Source organism: Lonchura striata, chromosome 5 (genome assembly GCF_046129695.1).
Source record: "Lonchura striata isolate bLonStr1 chromosome 5, bLonStr1.mat, whole genome shotgun sequence".
Lineage (NCBI taxonomy): Eukaryota > Metazoa > Chordata > Aves > Passeriformes > Estrildidae > Lonchura > Lonchura striata.
The window spans coordinates 2,447,348-2,465,713 of record NC_134607.1 but is presented as its reverse complement, the minus strand read 5'-3'; the positions used below and the strand labels follow the sequence as shown (position 1 = coordinate 2,465,713).

The 18,366-nt window shown below is 39.3% G+C and overlaps 1 protein-coding gene across 1 annotated transcript; it reads left to right on the top strand.

Annotated features, from left to right (window-relative positions):
- The first annotated feature begins 1,661 nt into the window (after positions 1 to 1,661).
- On the top strand, positions 1,662 to 18,366 carry TTLL1 (TTL family tubulin polyglutamylase complex subunit L1). The gene is made up of 10 exons (XM_021535493.3): positions 1,662 to 1,735; positions 4,683 to 4,815; positions 6,020 to 6,228; positions 7,381 to 7,561; positions 8,622 to 8,756; positions 8,925 to 9,033; positions 11,925 to 12,068; positions 13,813 to 13,899; positions 15,010 to 15,173; positions 16,714 to 18,366. Exons 2-10 carry the CDS (start codon positions 4,703 to 4,705, stop codon positions 16,841 to 16,843), a joined length of 1,272 nt encoding a protein of 423 aa, XP_021391168.1. The 5' UTR covers positions 1,662 to 1,735; positions 4,683 to 4,702; the 3' UTR covers positions 16,844 to 18,366.

The window sequence follows — 18,366 nt, the reverse complement described above, 5'->3', positions numbered from 1 at the left end:
GGAACCATAACTATTAAAAACCTGCTGAATTAAGCTAGAAAACTCTTATAATAAAAAACAACAACAACAACAACAAATACTGAAAAAAACCCCAACAACTGTTTCTAGCCTTAATGAAATATTTAATACATTTAAAAAGCGAACTTCCTTTCAGCTTTCCTCTGAGGTATGATGGATGCAGGAACAAAAAAGGATTGGCCAGCATGAAGATTGAGGCTCACTTTTCTCGCTGTCAGCTGCCACAGCAAACATACCTTCTCGATGGAAAGAAGGCTGTGAAGGCTGCTCTCTTCTGCTGCCAGAGGTATTGTGCTAGGAAATTTCCACTGCACGTGGCCATGCACGTGATGCTGCATTTTGCAGCTGCTTTCAGAGCTAAACTAGGGAATATTTAATAGCTCTGGTTATATGAATTATTAAATTAACTCTTCCCTTGTAGTTGCATCCTTGAAACAGCCTATTACCATAGCATCACCTGGCAAATCATAATGTATATTTATTCTACTCAGATTATTTGGGGAATTAGGAATTTGCTGTATTCTAACATATTGCTAGCTGTTTATTTCAGCTACTTTCTTAATGTATATATTTTAAAATTAGTCTTACAGAGACAAAGTAAGTGCTAGATGTAATTTGTCTTTACAGAGTCTCCCTCAAAGACTTTTCACATCTCTGGAGTTCACTATGCAGTACCTTATTGTTTTGGGCACAGAATCTTGGTGACCTTAATATATGGCACGTGTCTTAATAATCTCTTTTTGGCAGGATTTTTGTATGCGTAGATTAGGCTTCTCTGCACAAGAACTAAACTTGCACCTTGTTGTGCATTATTTTTCTCACTCAGTTCTCTCTCGGTGTGAATTAGAGCTGCTGACCACGTTGTTTTTTGTCATCGGCACAGGTTTTCCAGAGCAGCTGTGGCTGTCGCATCCCTGGCAGTGCCCAAAGCCAGGCTGGATGGGGCTCTGAGCAACCCGGGATAGTGGATGGTGTCCCTGCTTTGAGATCCCTTCCAAACCAAACCACTCTGTGGTCTGTGATGAAATTTTTGGCTGAAAACTCCCCTGCTTCCTTTGGACAGGACCCATACAAGAGCAGCCATTCCTGCAGCTGTACAGCGAGGAACATTTCAGCACCTGACGGGCTCAAACACGGACTTGAGCTTTGGCACCTGGGCGTCCCTGCGGGTTTTACACTCTGGTAACATCCGGGAAGGTTTCGTCAGGCCATGGCCTTTAACAGACCCGCGTTTACTCATGGGCTGTTTGTTAGAGACTCGTTTCCTGACCATGGGGCGGGCCCAAGCCGCAGGCGCTTGAGACCAGAACGACAGCAGGGACAACCCTGAGGCGGCAGCAGGGACAACCCTGAGGCGACAGCAGGGACAACCCTGAGGCGGCAGCAGGGACAACGCTGAGGCGACAGCAGGGACAAGCCCGAGGCGACAGAGCAGGGACAACCCTGAGGCGGCAGCAGGGACAACGCTGAGGCGACAGCAGGGACAAGCCCGAGGCGGCAGCAGAGACACGCCCGAGGCGGCAGCAGGGACACGCCCGCGGTGGCCGGCGGGGCCCGGGGCGGTCCCGTCCCTCAGGGGAGCGCGGCCGCCCCGCCCCGCCCGCACACAAGATGGCCGCCGGCGGCCCCGCCCCGCGGCGGCGGAACGGGCGGGGCGATGGCGGCCGGCGGGGGCGGCCGGGGCTGAGGGGAGCGGCGGCCGTGCTGCCGCCGGCAGGTGAGCGCGGGGTGGGTTGTGGGTGTCCGCCCTTCCCCGACAGCCCCTCTACGCATCCCTCATCCCATCCCCTTCCTCCACAGCCCCGTACCTGTCCCACATACACCATACACACATACCCAGCCCACACATCCCCATCCCCACACATAAACACCCCACACATCCACATCCCCACACATGAACACCCCACACATGAGCACCCCACACATAAACACCCCGCACATCCACATCCCCACACATAAACACCCCACACATAAACACCCCACACATAAACACCCCACACATCCACATCCCCACACATAAACACCCCACACGCAGAAATGCACACCCCTCCATCCCCCCAAACCCACCCGCGCACGCACAGCCATCTGCCTATTTCCAAAGTTTTCCTGGGCTCCTTCTCCTACCTAACTCTTTGGGAATCTCGCAGCAGGCCCCCCTGGCCTCCTCTGATGGCACAGCCAGAGTGGATTTTCCAGCAGTAAACTTAATAATGAAGCACAGCTACATTTTGTACTGTTGGAAGGAAAGAGATTTTTTGGGTCGGGTGCCAGAGGCACAGCTTCACCTTTATTTTGCAGTGTGGAAAGTCTGCCATCAGCACCTCTGGCTCCTTAGAGTGGCAGTGATGCCAGTCAGGCTGCTTCTGGATCTCAGTTCATCAATTTGGGAGCAGTCTGGGCAGGAAAGGGCTGCTGTGCCTCTGTCATATGCCTGCTGGCTCTTGAGTAGGAGCTCTGGTGTCTTGGCAAGGATTTGACTTACTACAGATATGCTGTGTTATGCACCTCTTCTTTGATGTTTTGTGAAGCTAAGGATCTCGGCTGACCAGAGGTTTGAATGTGTAGCTATCTTGTACAATCTGGTTGGGTTATCTAGAATACCTATTTCCAGATTAGAGAGGATTCCTCTAGAAAAGTGCATTGTGTTAAAATTATTTTATTTGTTGTGCGTTCTTGTTTGTGGGTTTCGGTGATCAATTTGTACAAAATTGGAAGATTTTGTTTGCAGGCCGCTTAAACATCATCTGAGATTGATTTAATTCTGCAGAAGCCAAGGATGAATTTCCAGTCTGCCTTCAATCCATCTGTAGCAGGAGGTATAGGTGAGGAACCAAAATCCCAGAACAGGAAAGAAATTGTGCTCTTGTAATTTTTCTTTTGATTTCTGGTAGAAGCTGTCTCCAGTGTTTAGCTCTGGCTTAATTTTAGCTCACCTTCCTGTGTGTAAATTGCTCAAGGAGTCAGAGAAACAGGTATAATGTTAGGTTTGAATTTTGGTGAAGAAATTTGGTTTAAAGCCTTTTGAAAAGTTTACATTGTGGTTGGTTAACACCATTGTAGCCTTTAATGCATTTCCTTTTGAAGGGACAGTTGTATTGCAAACAGACTAATCCCTGAATTTTTAAAACCACAACAAGGTAGTGTGTGGTATTACTGAGTCACTGATTGTGGGTTATACAAACTTCAGTACAAATAAGTTAATTATTTCATTTACTTTCACTCTGGTAATATGTGGAAGACCTAGAGAAGGAGCATGACCTTGTAGAACAAGGGGTTCTATAAAAGCACACCCAAGAAGACCAACCCTGAGCCTTTGTGTACTCTTTTCTAGCTAAGCTTAATTTCAGATGCCTTTACCAACATGAATAAAAATATGTGTGTCCTAAACTTTCTAAAATTGAAGTTTGTTAGTAAACATTTTGACCTTGTAGGATTTGGCAGGATAAATATTCTATGTGGGATTATTTGGGTTATACCTCCCATTAAGAAGCAATAGGGGCCTGAGCTTGGTGGCAAATGCACATTTCCATCTCTAGTCCTGGACGATGAAGACGCCTTGGATTCCAGTCCAACACGTTGCTTGCAGAAATGGCATTAACATTAAACTGAATTAACATTCATTAATTACATTACTACATTTAGTAAAGGTGATTGTATATTTTAATTTACTTTTCAATGGAAAATTTCATGTAGAAGGGGCAGTAGATGGTGTTGCTCATGGTTGTGTGATAACCCAGCTCTCTCCCACTCCTTTGCACGGTGAGTTTTGTTCTTGGGAAAGTAATGTAAGTAACAATAACAAATGTAGGGAAAATAATATAAATATAGGGAGAGCCACCCCCTACCCCCACCCCTGTTAGGTTAGTGAGGAAGTGGGATGGGATGCCCACAGAAGCTGTGCTGTGTCTTTGGGGCTTTTCAAAACATAAATGGGCAAAGTATAAATGAGCAAACTGTGCACACCTTGTAGCTAACCTGCCCTGAGCAGGAGGCTGGGCAGGGAGACTTGCTGAGGTCCCTTCCTGCCAGAATGGCCGAGTGATCCTAACAAAGGCTGGCCTGGGCAAGTGAGAGATCCAGTGCAGAAAGTGACATCTGGTGTCAGGAGCTGAACTGCAGTTTGTAAGCACTCTTCCAACAGCCTGACGTTTAGGGAAATCCTCCAGTAAGGGTTTAATGATATCAGTTGCAAGGTCAGTAACTTTAGTTCCCTCCCCTGAGGTACTGCAAATCTTGATTGTTGATAGAGCATGTAAGAGATTTCTCTTGGAATCATGTTTTTTTTTATGCTAAAGGCACCATGTGATCCAGATGAACTCTCCTGCTTCAAAACAAAGCAAAAATATATGTTCCTAAGTTAGAAACAATGCAATGTTTGTATTGGTTCTTTAAACATTACCCAGTGTAGAATAGGGAGGTTCTATCAGTAATATATTTAAGGGAAGGTTTTGTGCCTGTTTATAAAAGGTGGGGAGTGTGAAAACTAGTATGTGCAGTTGTCCAGCTGAGAAGTGCAGGTTTTCAGTCTGAGCCTAGATGTTATTTTCCTTGGGTTTTAAACTAATATATTTATGTGAAAGTGTATTCTAGGTGCCACTTTTCTTCTGCTTTTACTTCCCTGTATCCTCCCCTGTTTTCAACTTTAAACTTTTCTGTATGAACAGGTTGATTCCACTTCAGGATAATGGCAGGAAAAGTAAAGTGGGTAACTGACATAGAAAAATCTGTTCTAATAAACAACTTTGAAAAAAGAGGATGGATTCAGGTGGCAGAAAATGAAGACTGGAATTTTTATTGGTAAGTATGCTACAATTGCCAATTTCTTTTATCAGTGTTATGGAAGCTTGCCCTGTTACCAGAGTCCTAGCTTCTGTAATAAACTGTACTTTCCTTCTCTTCATGATAATGATTTCTATCCAGGCTAATTATTCAACATTTCAATACTGAGAGTGAATGAGAATTTAGATCAAGATTGTGGTAAAAGGAGGAGAGTAAATAATCTTCTCGTTTGTTGTTTGTCTATTATAAGACCATGAAGTGCTGTCCTAGAATGCAGTAATCTATTAATGGGCAGAAACACTATTCTTTAAATAAACCAAGCAATTTATGATAATCTTTTCAAATACATCAACATGGCAGTTTGTGCTGCCAAATATACCCTTTGTGAGCCACTTATTTAAATGGACAGGAATCTAAATGGGCAGGAGTCTAGTAATCTGCTCATGCCTTTGGAATGTATTTGGGAGAGTGGGGAAACACTCATGGAAATTGATGCGTTTTGTTGTTTTGGGTTAGGTTTGTTGTTTTTTTTCCCTCCTGAAATGATAATGTAGCAGATTGCTGGCATTCAGGAAATAGTCTTAAATTTTCACATTGAGAAATAATATGGAAAATTCTTTGCATTTATGTCCCTGCTCTTATCTTCTGTGAAAAATATAGTTGATCACTGATTTAATGACTGCCACTGCAGCATTTTCATCTGTATATAACTAAACAACACAGGTATTTTTAGGAAGATCACTTAACCAGTTTTCAAGTAATATGTTCGAATTCCTTTGTAATCCAAGTAGCAGGGCAGTCAGTAAGAGGTTGAGTTCGTGGCTTTTCTGAAGAGGAAAGGTGAGTTTCAAGATTGTGAAGAAACAGATTTAGAGAGAGGATTCTGTAGCATTTGGGTGCACTTCAGTCATTTTTAGGCCCTGCTGGGGATTGACCTGACTATCAACAAGCCACAGTCCAGCAGGACCCACTTGTCATCTTTCTGCCCTGCACCAGTTTCAGTAGTGACAGAGGGACTGATTAAGCCTTCAGCAGGATTTCATTTGCCCTGTTAATAGAACTTCAGGATATGTTGGAGCATAGCTGCAGCAAAATATTAAATATAGAGAGAAACGAGAGAGAGAGAGAAAAGATGAAGAAATTGGAGGGAAAAGTTCTCTAATTTGTCATCCTGAGGTGTGTTTCTTCAGAGAAATCACTTGGTGTCTGTCTTTGGTTTTAGGATGAGCGTCCAAACAATCAGGAATGTGTTCAGTGTGGAAACCGGTTACCGCCTCTCTGATGACCAAATTGTCAATCATTTCCCAAACCACTATGAACTGACCAGAAAAGATTTGATGGTAAAGAATATCAAGAGATACAGAAAAGAACTTGAGAAAGAAGGAAGTCCTCTTGCAGAAAAGGATGAAAATGGGAAATATATTTATTTGGGTATGTTGTTCTTATTTCTTAGAGAGTCACTAATGGGAATAGAGCCAGCTTTTTTATGCTTGAAGCACTGAACCTCTGGAGTGCTATGACATTAAAGTGGCTACCTTGAAGTGCTCTGTTTACTCTTTTGGGTTTGATTCATTTGGGGTTTCTCAAAAATTATTTTGGAGTGGGAAAATTGTGGGTTTAAGATACTTTGCAATTAGGTTAGTGCTGAAACCAAAGGGCTTTGCTACTTCATATGAGAGAGGGTTACAGTTTTTTTAATTCAAAAATGAAAAACTTACTATGTGAAAATCTTAAAATGGAGCAACAACTAAATCTTTTTGAAGGAAGGCTCTAGACAGAATTGAATGAACAAATACTTCAGAGGGGAAATTTGGGAGAAGTTGGGGAACTAATAATGACTGCTAAAAAATAAAATAAAAAGCAAACCAGACCAAAAAGAAAAAAAAACCCACAAGAAACTCAAACCCCAAAACTAAACCAAGAATAGATCAGGAATGAGGCAAGCAGAGTTGGTTTGGAGGTCAGAAAGCATTGAAGTGAAACAGAGTGAGATAGGTGGAGTTGAATTACATCTTGGAAAAGTGAAGGGCAAACACTTCATTCACGTAAGAAGGCAGGTCTTCAAGGATGGAATTGAAGATAATTTAATAGCAAAAAGTGAAAAATGTTTTTCTTTAGGTTTCAGCAATCATGGTAAAAGAGAGTGTGGGAGCAAAGAAGAAAAATAGAAGTTGAGAATAAGATAATAAATAAGAATAATGGGAATTACATGGAAATAAAAGGGGGCTTTCGCCTGCACAGAGCATGATCAAGAATGGTGGAAGCTGATAGAGGAAATTGAGAAATTTTAATTGTTTTGTTGAAATCGTACCTAATTCTGTAATGGCACAGGAAGAAGAAAATCTAGTCACATGAATTAAAATCTATTTCTATGAAGTTAGCATTGTGCAACATTTTGCAATTGTTTAAGTAAAAACCAGTATGTAAACGAGACAAAAAGCAAAATGAGTCTTAATGAAGGTGGATCACACCAGACTGGAAAACTGAAAATACAAACCTTTTATTTTTAAGTCTTTATGTGTCAATAGCCTTATGAGATAGAGTGTCTTCAATTGTGCACCTTTTTTTTCCTCCTTAATTCAGATTTTGTTCCTGTGACTTTTATGCTTCCTGCTGATTATAATCTCTTTGTTGAAGAATTCAGAAAGAATCCCTCCAGCACATGGATTATGAAACCTTGTGGCAAAGCTCAAGGAAAAGGAATATTTCTAATCAATAAACTCTCCCAAATAAAAAAATGGTCTCGAGACAGCAAAACATCTTCGTAAGTTCTTGAAACCAAACCCTTTATTGTACTTTGTGTAATTAGGTGAACTACATCACCCTGCTGATTGTCTCATGCATGGGGAAAGGTATGCCATTATTATTATTATTGCTTTGTCATTTTACAGTTAGGTTTGCATTTAATCTCAGTTGTTATCTGGCTTCCTCCTTCAACAGGTTATAATACAACTTGTTTTGGTATGAGGACGTACACACAACTGTTCAGTTAATATTCTTTATAAAATTGCTTTCAGAGTTGTTGGGGGAAAACTTGCACAGAAGGAAATTGTTCTGCTTCACAGTATTAAATACCAGGAAGCAAGTGAAAAATCTTCCCCTCAGCAATTTCGATAATGGTTTAATATATATTAAATCACTTTTTAAATTGATACAAAGGAAGAATGCATTTCTATGAAATAAATGTATTTTCCTTTTGAAACAAAAATAATACACATCATGTTGATGATCTCCTTCCAAATGGATGAAATAGGTTAGCAATTTTATATTTTTCTCTGACTAGGAATTTTGATCACACAACTAATGTTTTTTCCTGTGATCAAGTGACTGGCTGAATATCATTTGAGTATTTTCCTCCTGCTTGATTGGAATGTGAAGAATGTCACAATCTGAAAGTTATATTAACTTTTCACAGTGGTTTGCAATTGCACACCAAGCAGAAATGCAAATATTCCAGTAGTACAAGACCTTGAATAATGAAGGTAATGCACTACATTCTTTTTGCTTGTCTGGACCTTGCCAAGCTCTAAATTCTCTTCAAGTGAAAAAGGTTGGCTTGTAGAGCTACATTGTGAATGGTTTGGTCAGCTACTGTGTGAGTTTAAATGGGTAATTGATCTTGGTCATCTCTACAGTATTTTTTTTTTTTGGTATATAAGACCTGATGCCAAGTGTGTATTGTTAACCACCACAATGTTGTAGGTTGTCTTGGCAAAAGATGCAAGATTTCAGTCAACTCAAAATTTACTTCTAAAGAAGTAAAAGACTTCAGGGATTGTATTGTTGCAAATACCATATTGTGAGACATGGTTTATGTTTTTCAGGTTTGTGTCTCAGTCTTCCAAAGAAGCCTATGTGATTTCACTGTACATCAACAACCCCTTACTAATTGGTGGGAAGAAATTTGATCTTCGTCTCTATGTTTTGGTGTCTACCTATCGTCCACTGAGATGTTACATGTAAGGTTGCTTGTCTTTGTATTTTGTTTAGAGATAATGTCCAGTGTAGTTAAAATAATGTTGTGCATGTTGCACAAGGAGGTTTAACCAGTAAATGGTATGCTAGGATGCTCACTTCCTTGCTTCTCACAGGGATTTAACACATTTTAATGACTTTTTGCATTTAAGGTATAAGCTTGGGTTTTGCCGGTTTTGCACAGTGAAATACACACCAAGTACAAGTGAACTGGATAACATGTTTGTACATCTTACAAACGTTGCCATTCAGAAACATGGGGTAAGTGTGCTGATGTCTTAAATGCTCTTTTGTAGCAAGACTGATTTTCTGTAATTGTACCAGAAACTTGGAATCCAAAGGTTTTGTCATACTCTTCATCCTCTTGCAATCAAAATACTTCACCTTACACGTACAAATAAATATATTTTAGAATGTAGACATTTTAGAAAACCAAAAATCAGAAGTCAAGATAATGAGTTGCAGCTCTGTAATTGAGTGTGATATTTTCAGTATTGACTCACAGTGGTTGAGAGCAGGGGTCTCCTTTCATTTAAAAGCCAATATGCTCACTTATGAATTGAACAATGAAATTCATGAGCTTGGATCATGTGGATATGTACTTTATAATAGTAGTTTAATATCCCCTTCCTCATTTCCCCTTCCTTCTCTCTCTCTCTGGCTGTTAATTCAATGTCTTCTTTCCAGCACTTATTCATCACAGGACTTTCCAGGTTCCTCCAGTGTTCCCCCAACCTCCTGCCCCTGCCTTCCTTCTGTGGGAAGCAAAGGGAATGTGCAGTTGCAAACTTGAGATAAATAAGTGCTGCCTGGCCATCTGGTGGCTTCCTCTTGCATGGACAGAGCTGGAGCTCTGCCTGCAGAGCAGTTCTGTACTGTAATTTGCCATTGATGCTCATGTGGAAACATGAGAGCTTTGATAGCCCTTCCTTATGTCAAAGTAGGCTGAAATTCAGCAGTGGGGAGGGAAGGTTAGTGGGGCAGGGGTGACATGGATGGGGATAAAGTGTCACTTCCCAAGCCTTGTTCCTTCAGGGAATGACTTGATGATGATTGTCCTGTTGGTATTTTTAGCGGATGTCTGTGATTTACAAACCATACCTCTGGTACAGTCATTAAAACTCTATTGTTGCACTTCCTAATGCCAGAAGCTTTATTTTAATGGTATGGAAAATAACACATAAGGACAAACACACACATATATGCTCATGATTATATTAATGTAGGTATACACATGCTCTAATACACATGATATATGCAGTATATCTTAGGTTGAAACCTTGCTTAATGTCCTTTTTCTGCTACTGTTCCATAAGATGTGCAGTATAACAAAACTGGTTTTGTCTGGATATTGCTGTAACAACAATGTAAATGATTATGTTGATAGTTCTAAACCAGGATAAGTGGTCAAATATGCCATTTTTCAGTACTGCAGACATTTTATTGCTCAGGTGCTGATTTGTGAAGTGCTCCAAACATGTTTGGTTAAATGGGACACACTGAGAATTACTTTGGGTGAAACCAGATCCTATACAACTTTTAGAAAAGATCCTGGTGCTGTTGCCAGTGAAGATGTGAGGCACATGGTACATTACCTGCCTTGTTATTATGCACCCTTCCATCTTTACCAGTTAAAGAATGGCCTTCAAGATTTTTCCAAAGATAAGAGAAGTGACCCTGGCAGTGATGTCACTTAGAATAAAGGACAACAGAAATGGGTATAGAAGTAGCAACCTAAGAATGTGGAATTGTTGCTAGAATATTTGAAAAGCTTTTTATAAATTGTAAACCACTGATATGTGTTCAGTTTTTCAGAAAGGCAGAAGGGGAGTTTAATGTGCTATGCTACCCATCCCGTTTGTTGTGTTTTAAATGTGCCTGGAATTTTAGAGGCATTTAGACTGTACAGCTTTAGTCTTCTAAAACTGTACCTAATTTGAGCTGTCAGTAGTTTATAAAAATTATGATTAGGTGCTGGAAAATGCATGTGTAATACAAATAAAACAACAATACTTCTTATACATAATTATTTTCACTTTGTTTTAATGTCTTTAATGAAACAACTGTGGCTGTGTAAAGCTCTACCCAGTTGCAATCTGTTTTGATTTCAGTACTTGTTCTGAAGGGCAAGGAGGGCTGACACTTTGATTTCTGTTCCCTTGCTGGAATCTGGTCTCAAGACATTTTTCCCATGGAGCAAATCCTGAGAACCATGTTTCAGGTCTTTATTTGTACAGTCGGTTCTCCTAATTTACTAATGGGGGAGCTGTAGGAGAAAGCCTAATAATAAGATAGATGCTTCTCTGACCTTGTCCTAGACTATGACAGAATTTGTTCTTCTGAGAACCTTTTTCTGCTCTATGCATTCTGTGTTTTGTAATTTAGCAGGCATACAATCATTAATTGTCAGAAATGCTCTGAGGAGAACACTTTATAAAGGGACAAAGCATTTGTCCTGAGAGTTCCTTGAGGGCTGAACGTGTGCCTTTCCATATTGCAGAGCTTTGATAGCCTCTGGAAAGACAACATAAGGTAACCTCTTGTTTCCCCCTGTTCAGTTTCAGTAACACTTAGTGGGGTTTTGTATTTAATTACTTGAAAATTTTAACTTTTAAAAACAATTCAGGTGACATTTCACGATGTTCTTGAATGTAACTCTTATCAGTAGCACCATTAATAAGATAACAGGGAACAGACAAGTTGTACTTTAAATAAACAAACACAGACAAACATTTTCAAGTGCTGTATTTTACAACAGCTACCTTCAGCGTGTTGCTCATTAATTGTTTATTCCTTATCCCCAGAGGAGCAAAACATTCAGTTCTTTCCTTTCACATTTTAAAACTTCTATTTCCAAATCATAACTCACACTTTATTATAAAACTATGTCTAAGTATCCAGGTTTTTTTCTCCTAACAAAGATTTTTACTTGATTTACGATGTGTGTTACAAGCCTATTAGAGCTATAATAGAAGCAATTGTTTATGTAGAGGGCAGTTCAAAGTTGAGGTGTTCATAAAGCTGCAAGAGCAATTAGCCAGGTTTGTTTTTAGAGCAGTACTTGTAAATATAAGGGAACTTTTTGTGGAGATGAGAAAAACCTGCTGAACAGCTTCAGATTCTTAGACTGAGTGAACTCCTTAACTCTTCAGGATGATTACAACCATATCCATGGAGGCAAGTGGACAGTGAGCAACTTACGCCTGTACCTGGAGAGCACCCGTGGAAAGGAAGTCACCAATAAATTATTTGATGAAATCCACTGGATCATTGTGCAGTCCCTGAAGGCTGTTGCGGTGAGTGCTGCCAGCTGCTGGCTTCCCATAACCATGGAAGTGAGCTGGCCATTCAGACTCCTACATCTCTTTTCTGCTTTTGGAGTGATGGTGTTGATGCTGATTTCTGCAGCTCTCTTATCTCTTGATTTCTTGGTATCGCATGAGATGAGGGAACTGAATCGTGGGTGAGTGAGTGGGTTGAGCTGTCTGTGGATATTTGAAGGAGTGAATAAATCGCTTTCCTTGAGGGATTTGTGAACTATTTTATATTACTTGATACTGCCCTTGTGAATAGTATTAAGTTCTGCCAAAATGTGTGACGTCATTCCAGCAATAACAAATGTGTCAAATTAAAAAAAAAATCTCTGGAGAACAATTTATCAAAGGAAGCCTAAGGATATTAGTTCATCAGAGTTACATAACATACTTTCACCTCATTTATACACAAGTCACAGAGTTATCATGAATTTCTTTAAAGAAAAAAAAAACCAGCAGCCAGTTCTCTGCTTGAGTGACTTTCTAGTGTTGACGTAATATTCTGTGATGACATTACAGGGCAGGTATCGCTCTGGGAGTCAGCTGGGGTAACTGAGGAGCTCAGTGTTGCCAAGGACTCTCCTGGTCCCAAGTACATTGTCTTGTCCTCTCTTTTGGGTTGGTCCTGGCACCATTTAGAGCTGAATCAGCTCACTTGTGCACTGACAATTACCACCTTGCTTTATTGATGGCTTGGTGTTCTGCCAGAGGAATAAGCTGAGTCACTGACGGGGCAGAGGAACACCAGAATCAGCAGGAGAAACAGGGACAAGGTCGTGCAGCTAGGATCAGTGGGAGCTAGGGAAGCATGGCTTAATCTGGCCTCTGCTGTGCAATCATAGCTGAAGGTACTTGGAAGAAGAAAAGGGATATAATCAAATGTTAGCAGAACCTTAGAAGAGGAGAAATGGTGAAAATGATGGAGCATGAAATCTCTTGTTCCTCTGTCCTTCTGACAATGGCAGATGTAATTAGATTCTTGTTCCTCCTCCTCCCTTTCAGTCACTGAAGAAATGAAAAGCTGCATTATTAGTTATGGGGAAAACATCTCAGAAACCTTCAGAAAGTTTTCTCTAAAAGATCTAATGAGCTTCACATAGAAGAAGGTATTATACCATGTTTACTGCAAATGTTTAGCAGGTGCTGGAAAGCTCATGATTCTCTAGAGGATGTACATCTAAGCACTAAGCACAACTTGATTCTTGGCCTCTCTTGACTTTGGGGTTATAGTTACCTTGAGTAATTAAAATTTTAAAATGTGTTTTGTAATTGTTTGACCTAACATTTCTGCATAGTTATAGCAGCAGAATAAAAGAAATATCTTTTAATTGCTTTTCTAAAGTTTAAAGAATTCACAATTATATTAAGCTGTAAATTTTCAATATTTCTGTTTTCTCCTGATGCATGTGGGCTTTAAATATAGTTATTACCTTTGCAAAGTATAAAAACCACTTATTTTCACTATGGAAACGTAATGGGAAATTAACATAACTTAATACTTGGCATCAATGCAATCATTAGTATTGAAATATTTACATACAGTCTCTGAAAAAGAGGCAATGCTGAACCTACTAGTTAGCAAGCTTATATTTGAGTTACAATACTGAAAAGTGTTGCAGAAAATCCATAATGTCATCATGTGATTTCTAGCAAAGAAAGTGTGTAATTGGGTTACTTACTGAAGAGTAGATTTTAATACATATTACTGTCTTTTCTTTTTCCCCAGCCTGTAATGAATAATGATAAACACTGCTTTGAGTGCTATGGGTATGACATTATCATTGATGACAAGCTTAAACCCTGGCTAATTGAGGTAAAGTTTTATAAAATACAGGAAAAAACTTCCTTCGCATTTCACAGAATAAAACTAAGTAGATTTCAATGTGGTCTGTCCTCTTTTTAAACAATATTTTTTGGTTATTGGGTAAGTGGATTAAGAAAAATACTGGATTGTGAGATAGGTCATGTGATGACCAAGCTAGCGTATGCTTTTATTTCCTTTTTTTTTGTGTTTCTATTTGTCTGTGGCTTTCTGTTTTGGTTTTTAAATCCAGTGCATCCATACAACTGCACTGCAGAGGCAGTCTGAATGTTAGCAGCCCTTTTAAATAATGGATCAGTACCTGGAAAATGAGCATTGACTTGATGGAGCATAACATCAAATTTAGTTTTTAAATGCTGTCATGGCCTTAATGTTACAGATTGAGAGGAAGCAAAAGGGATATACAAAGTATAAGTAGGATATTTGGAAAGCTTTTCCATTTTTTACATAGATTTCTCTTTTGTATATTAACTTTAGCTTTGTACGTTCAATATAAATTTTATCCATCCCTCTTCCTTCTCAATCTAATTTAAAGTGAACTCCAGAAAAAAAAAAATTGTTTATAATTTTGATACCACTTCTCCAAAATAAATGTGGAACTAAATGAATCCAAGGTTTAATTAAAACAATATACAATGTAGTGTTTTGAATAGAGAGCACTTCCCAGCTCACAATATTACAGGGGACAACTCAGGTAAGAACTTAGAGAAAAGTTGTTTACCCAGAAGAGAGACACAGATTTCTGTGTGTAACAGCAGTTCATGTAAACTGGGCAAATTTTAAGCACTCAAATGTATGGGGTTTGTAACCATGTAAACAGAAAATGAAATAAAAATTCTATCTTGTCTGATTCACCCCGGTGAATCTCATCTCAACAGAAGTCTTCAGGCTGACACTGCAGACACTTAACAGAGTGGTACTTTCCTGTCTAAGTAAAAAGAAGAATGCCCAGTGGGGAATTCCTTGCAGTGCCTGAGGAACTGAAAGATGTGCTCTGAGCCACCAAGGCTCAATTTCCTGTAAGGAACACACAGACTTGGCACAGCTGTTTGGACAACACTCCAAAAAGTGATACTGACTGGTTTTATTTTCCTTTTATAGGTTAATGCTTCCCCTTCTCTTACTTCCAGCACCGCTAATGATCGCATCTTGAAGTACAATCTTATTAACGACACGCTTAACATTGCTGTGCCCAACGGGGAAATTCCTGACTGCAAATGGAATAAATCTCCACCAAAAGAGGTTCTGGGAAATTATGAAGTCTTGTAAGTTTTATCAGTGTTTCATAGAAAGGCCAGTGTTTTTCTTTCACCTCGCTTTTTTTGATGTGTAATGTAGACCAAAATGATAAGGTAAACGTCATTCTGGTATGAAAAATGGGTACAAAGTGCCACTTCATTTCTTTGGAGCTGCATTGGAGGTGGGAGTGCATTAAAGCAGAGTTCCCTTGCCTCATGTTCAGAGAGAATGTCTTCTGATGAGCCCCCACTTGCACCTTCTGAGCTTCCAGCAGCTAGAACAGAGGGTCCAAAGCAAAGAGAATATTGGTATTCTACATGTGCAGAACTTTAATTGTATGGAAGCTAATATATACATGGTACTTAAACAGTTAAAATAATTGGTTCTGGTTTAAAAGTTATTTGATGCAAATTTTCTCTCAGTTCATAGAAATAATGCCTCTTGAGTCCTGTGAATAATGAATGTAATAATAGAATTGTCAAATATTTTTTAAATTCCTCAATCTATATTATAAGGAGAGAAATGAAGGAAACTGAGATTTTTATATTGGAATGTCTGCAAGATTTATCTAGGATTGCTTGGTTTTATGCAGAAAGACACTGATTGAATACCATATTGCTGACACAGCTTCTCATTTTTTTTGAGAAAATGTTAGGATAGGTTCTCTAGCACTAGTAATCCAATTGCTAAATATGTCAGGAATATACTTTATGTACATAGCTGAGCCACCAGTTCATACTCATCTTAAATACTTTTTCTCTATATTAATTAAAAGCAGTTAAATATAAATAAAATCAGATCTGAATTAATATTTAAGATTTTAAGATTTAATGAATGTTACACACATGGTTGCTATGAATACCTATAAAACAGTATAACTAAGTATATATTATGATTTTCCTACAAAATGTTTTAGTATTATCTTTTGTTCATTACAATTACCTATCTATAACCAAATTCTGCTTGGAATTTGCATAGCAGCTGAAATGTCAGTTTATGCTGAAGTTATCTGAGGCTACAATGGATTTGGATATTTACAGAACCACTCATCACTGTGGTTGAGTGTTACCAAATACATGTCCCCAGATGCTTTTTTTTTTTTATCACATGGCTGTTTAGTTCACCTCATTCTTTCCCTTCTCTCTCTGTGATGCAACAGGGGAGTTTTAACACAGCAGCTAACAATCCTCCCTTTGAAGCAGCAGTCAGGAGTTCCTTAAACTGGCAGCAGGCTGATGTTCTGCTTAAGCACAGACCTGCAGAAGTACATGGGGAACTTCACAAGCACGAAATTTCACAAACTCAGGAGTTTAACTAAAGCTGCCAGATGACTTGTTTCTTTCAAACAGGGGCTGAAGATGTCTCAGGATGATCTGTATTGTAAAATCATAGATTCAGACTCATAGCTGCATGTCATGCTCTGCCTGCATGAAGCTGTGTGCAGAGCAGCTTGCACCAAGCTGCAGTTCTAGACAGTAAGCAGAATAGAATGTAGAAGTGGAATGTACAGGGCCCAGTGCTGTTTGTGTGGCAGCACAAGGCACTGAAGGGTTTTGTTACCTGCAGATACGATGAAGAGATGGCGCAGAGCGACGGGACTGAGCGCGACCTGCGGGCTCGTCCTGGGCAGCCCACGGGGGTCAAAGGAAGCCGTGCAAGAGAGTCAGGAAAGCCTGTCCTGACCACTTGGAAGTGATGACTGAAAAAACAGCTGGACTCTTGGTAGGAAGACATCAAGAATAACTTGAAGTTTTGGAACAGATCCCTGTGTTTTGCTGCATTGCATGTAGGAAATACTAATGAAGACAAAACAGCCTTTGAAAAGTGAAACAAGCACTCAAAACCCAGGAGCTGTACTAGACATAGACTGGCCTGATAATTATTACAACAAAAGATACAGAGTGTGTATGTATATACGGTTATGTTTATATGATTTGTATAAACAAATTCTCAGTAATGATCAAGAACTTTATTTATAAGGGTGGCAACTCAAATGCATATTCTGAAAGAAACTCCTTGCTGTTCTGGATAGTATTTATTTCCTCCAGTAGCCTATCCCTTCCTGCCTATAATAAATGAACTGTGGATTCTATAAAAGGATGATGGTGTTAAACATTAACATTTTCTCAGTGGTGGTTGAGAGTCTTGTAGTAAAAGAAGAGCAACTAGAAAAACTTAGCAGTACACATATTTGAGGCTGTTGCAAGTTAGTGCAGCTATTGATTTATAACCAGTATGAATAAATTGAAAAGCAAGTCTTTATATGCTGAGGGTTGGGGGTTTTTATTTCCTTTGTATGTGCTGAGCTGCTAACTCTTTAAAGGTGGGAAGTTTTATGGACTGAGAGAGGGTTTCAATGGTATATTGATGGACTGTTTTACTAGCCATTAATTTTTATTTTCAGATAGTGGATGTCTGTGAAAAACAGACAGAACAATCAGACACTGTGATAAATCTCATTGCTTGAAGCTGATGATAAATCTTTATTTGCACCAGAATCTCTCAGTGTGTTTATGCATGTATATAAGTCAAATATCTGTATATTTTTGTATATTTTATTTAACAAAAATATTGTTGCACATGGCAAGCTATTTCTGGTATCTATGATAAGAACAGTTGTAATGATTAGCTACCAAAACTAAGATGCAAAACTTAGCTACCAAAGCTAAGGAGCAAAAGTTAAAAATGGGTATTTCAGTCTTCTAACAGCAAAGCATATAAATAAACTAGTGGGGTCTGTGATTGGCTGTTGCTTCCTCTTGACTTTCAACCAGTTATTGGGTGGTTATTTATAAATGGTAACATGCATTGGTTGGTTTTATTCTCCTTCTCCCTCCCTCCTTCCCTCCCTCCTTCCTTCTTTTTTTTTTTTTTTTTTTTTTTTTCTTTTTTTTGGTAAAGTTTAACTCTCCCAAAGCTTTTAGTTTCTTGAAGACCTAAATCAGACCACCTGCAACTGCATCACTTCACCTGTTTTGGAAGGTCCTCCTAGAAGAGGGCAGCAAACCATGGTCTCTAGGACAGCTGAACACATTTGGCAAGAGCAGCCTGTGTTGGGGAGGAAGGGCAGATGTGGGCTGGGCTGACCAATACCCTTACACAGAATCTGGGGTTTATCCTGTCAGTAAAGAATGAAATCTGTAGGCTGAATAATCCAAGCATAATCTTCATTAATCTTGTATATTCCACTAAAATAAAATCTAAATGATTCTCTCTTCA

Excerpts from the sequence above, each read along its gene's own strand:
- TTLL1 (XM_021535493.3), top strand. The coding sequence starts at position 4,703 with ATGGCAGGAAAAGTAAAGTGGGTAACTGACATAGAAAAATCTGTTCTA. Across the intron at positions 12,069-13,812 it reads AGTCCCTGAAGGCTGTTGCG|CCTGTAATGAATAATGATAA; the intron begins GTGAGTGCTGCC and ends CTTTTTCCCCAG. Across the intron at positions 15,174-16,713 it reads CTGGGAAATTATGAAGTCTT|ATACGATGAAGAGATGGCGC; the intron begins GTAAGTTTTATC and ends TGTTACCTGCAG.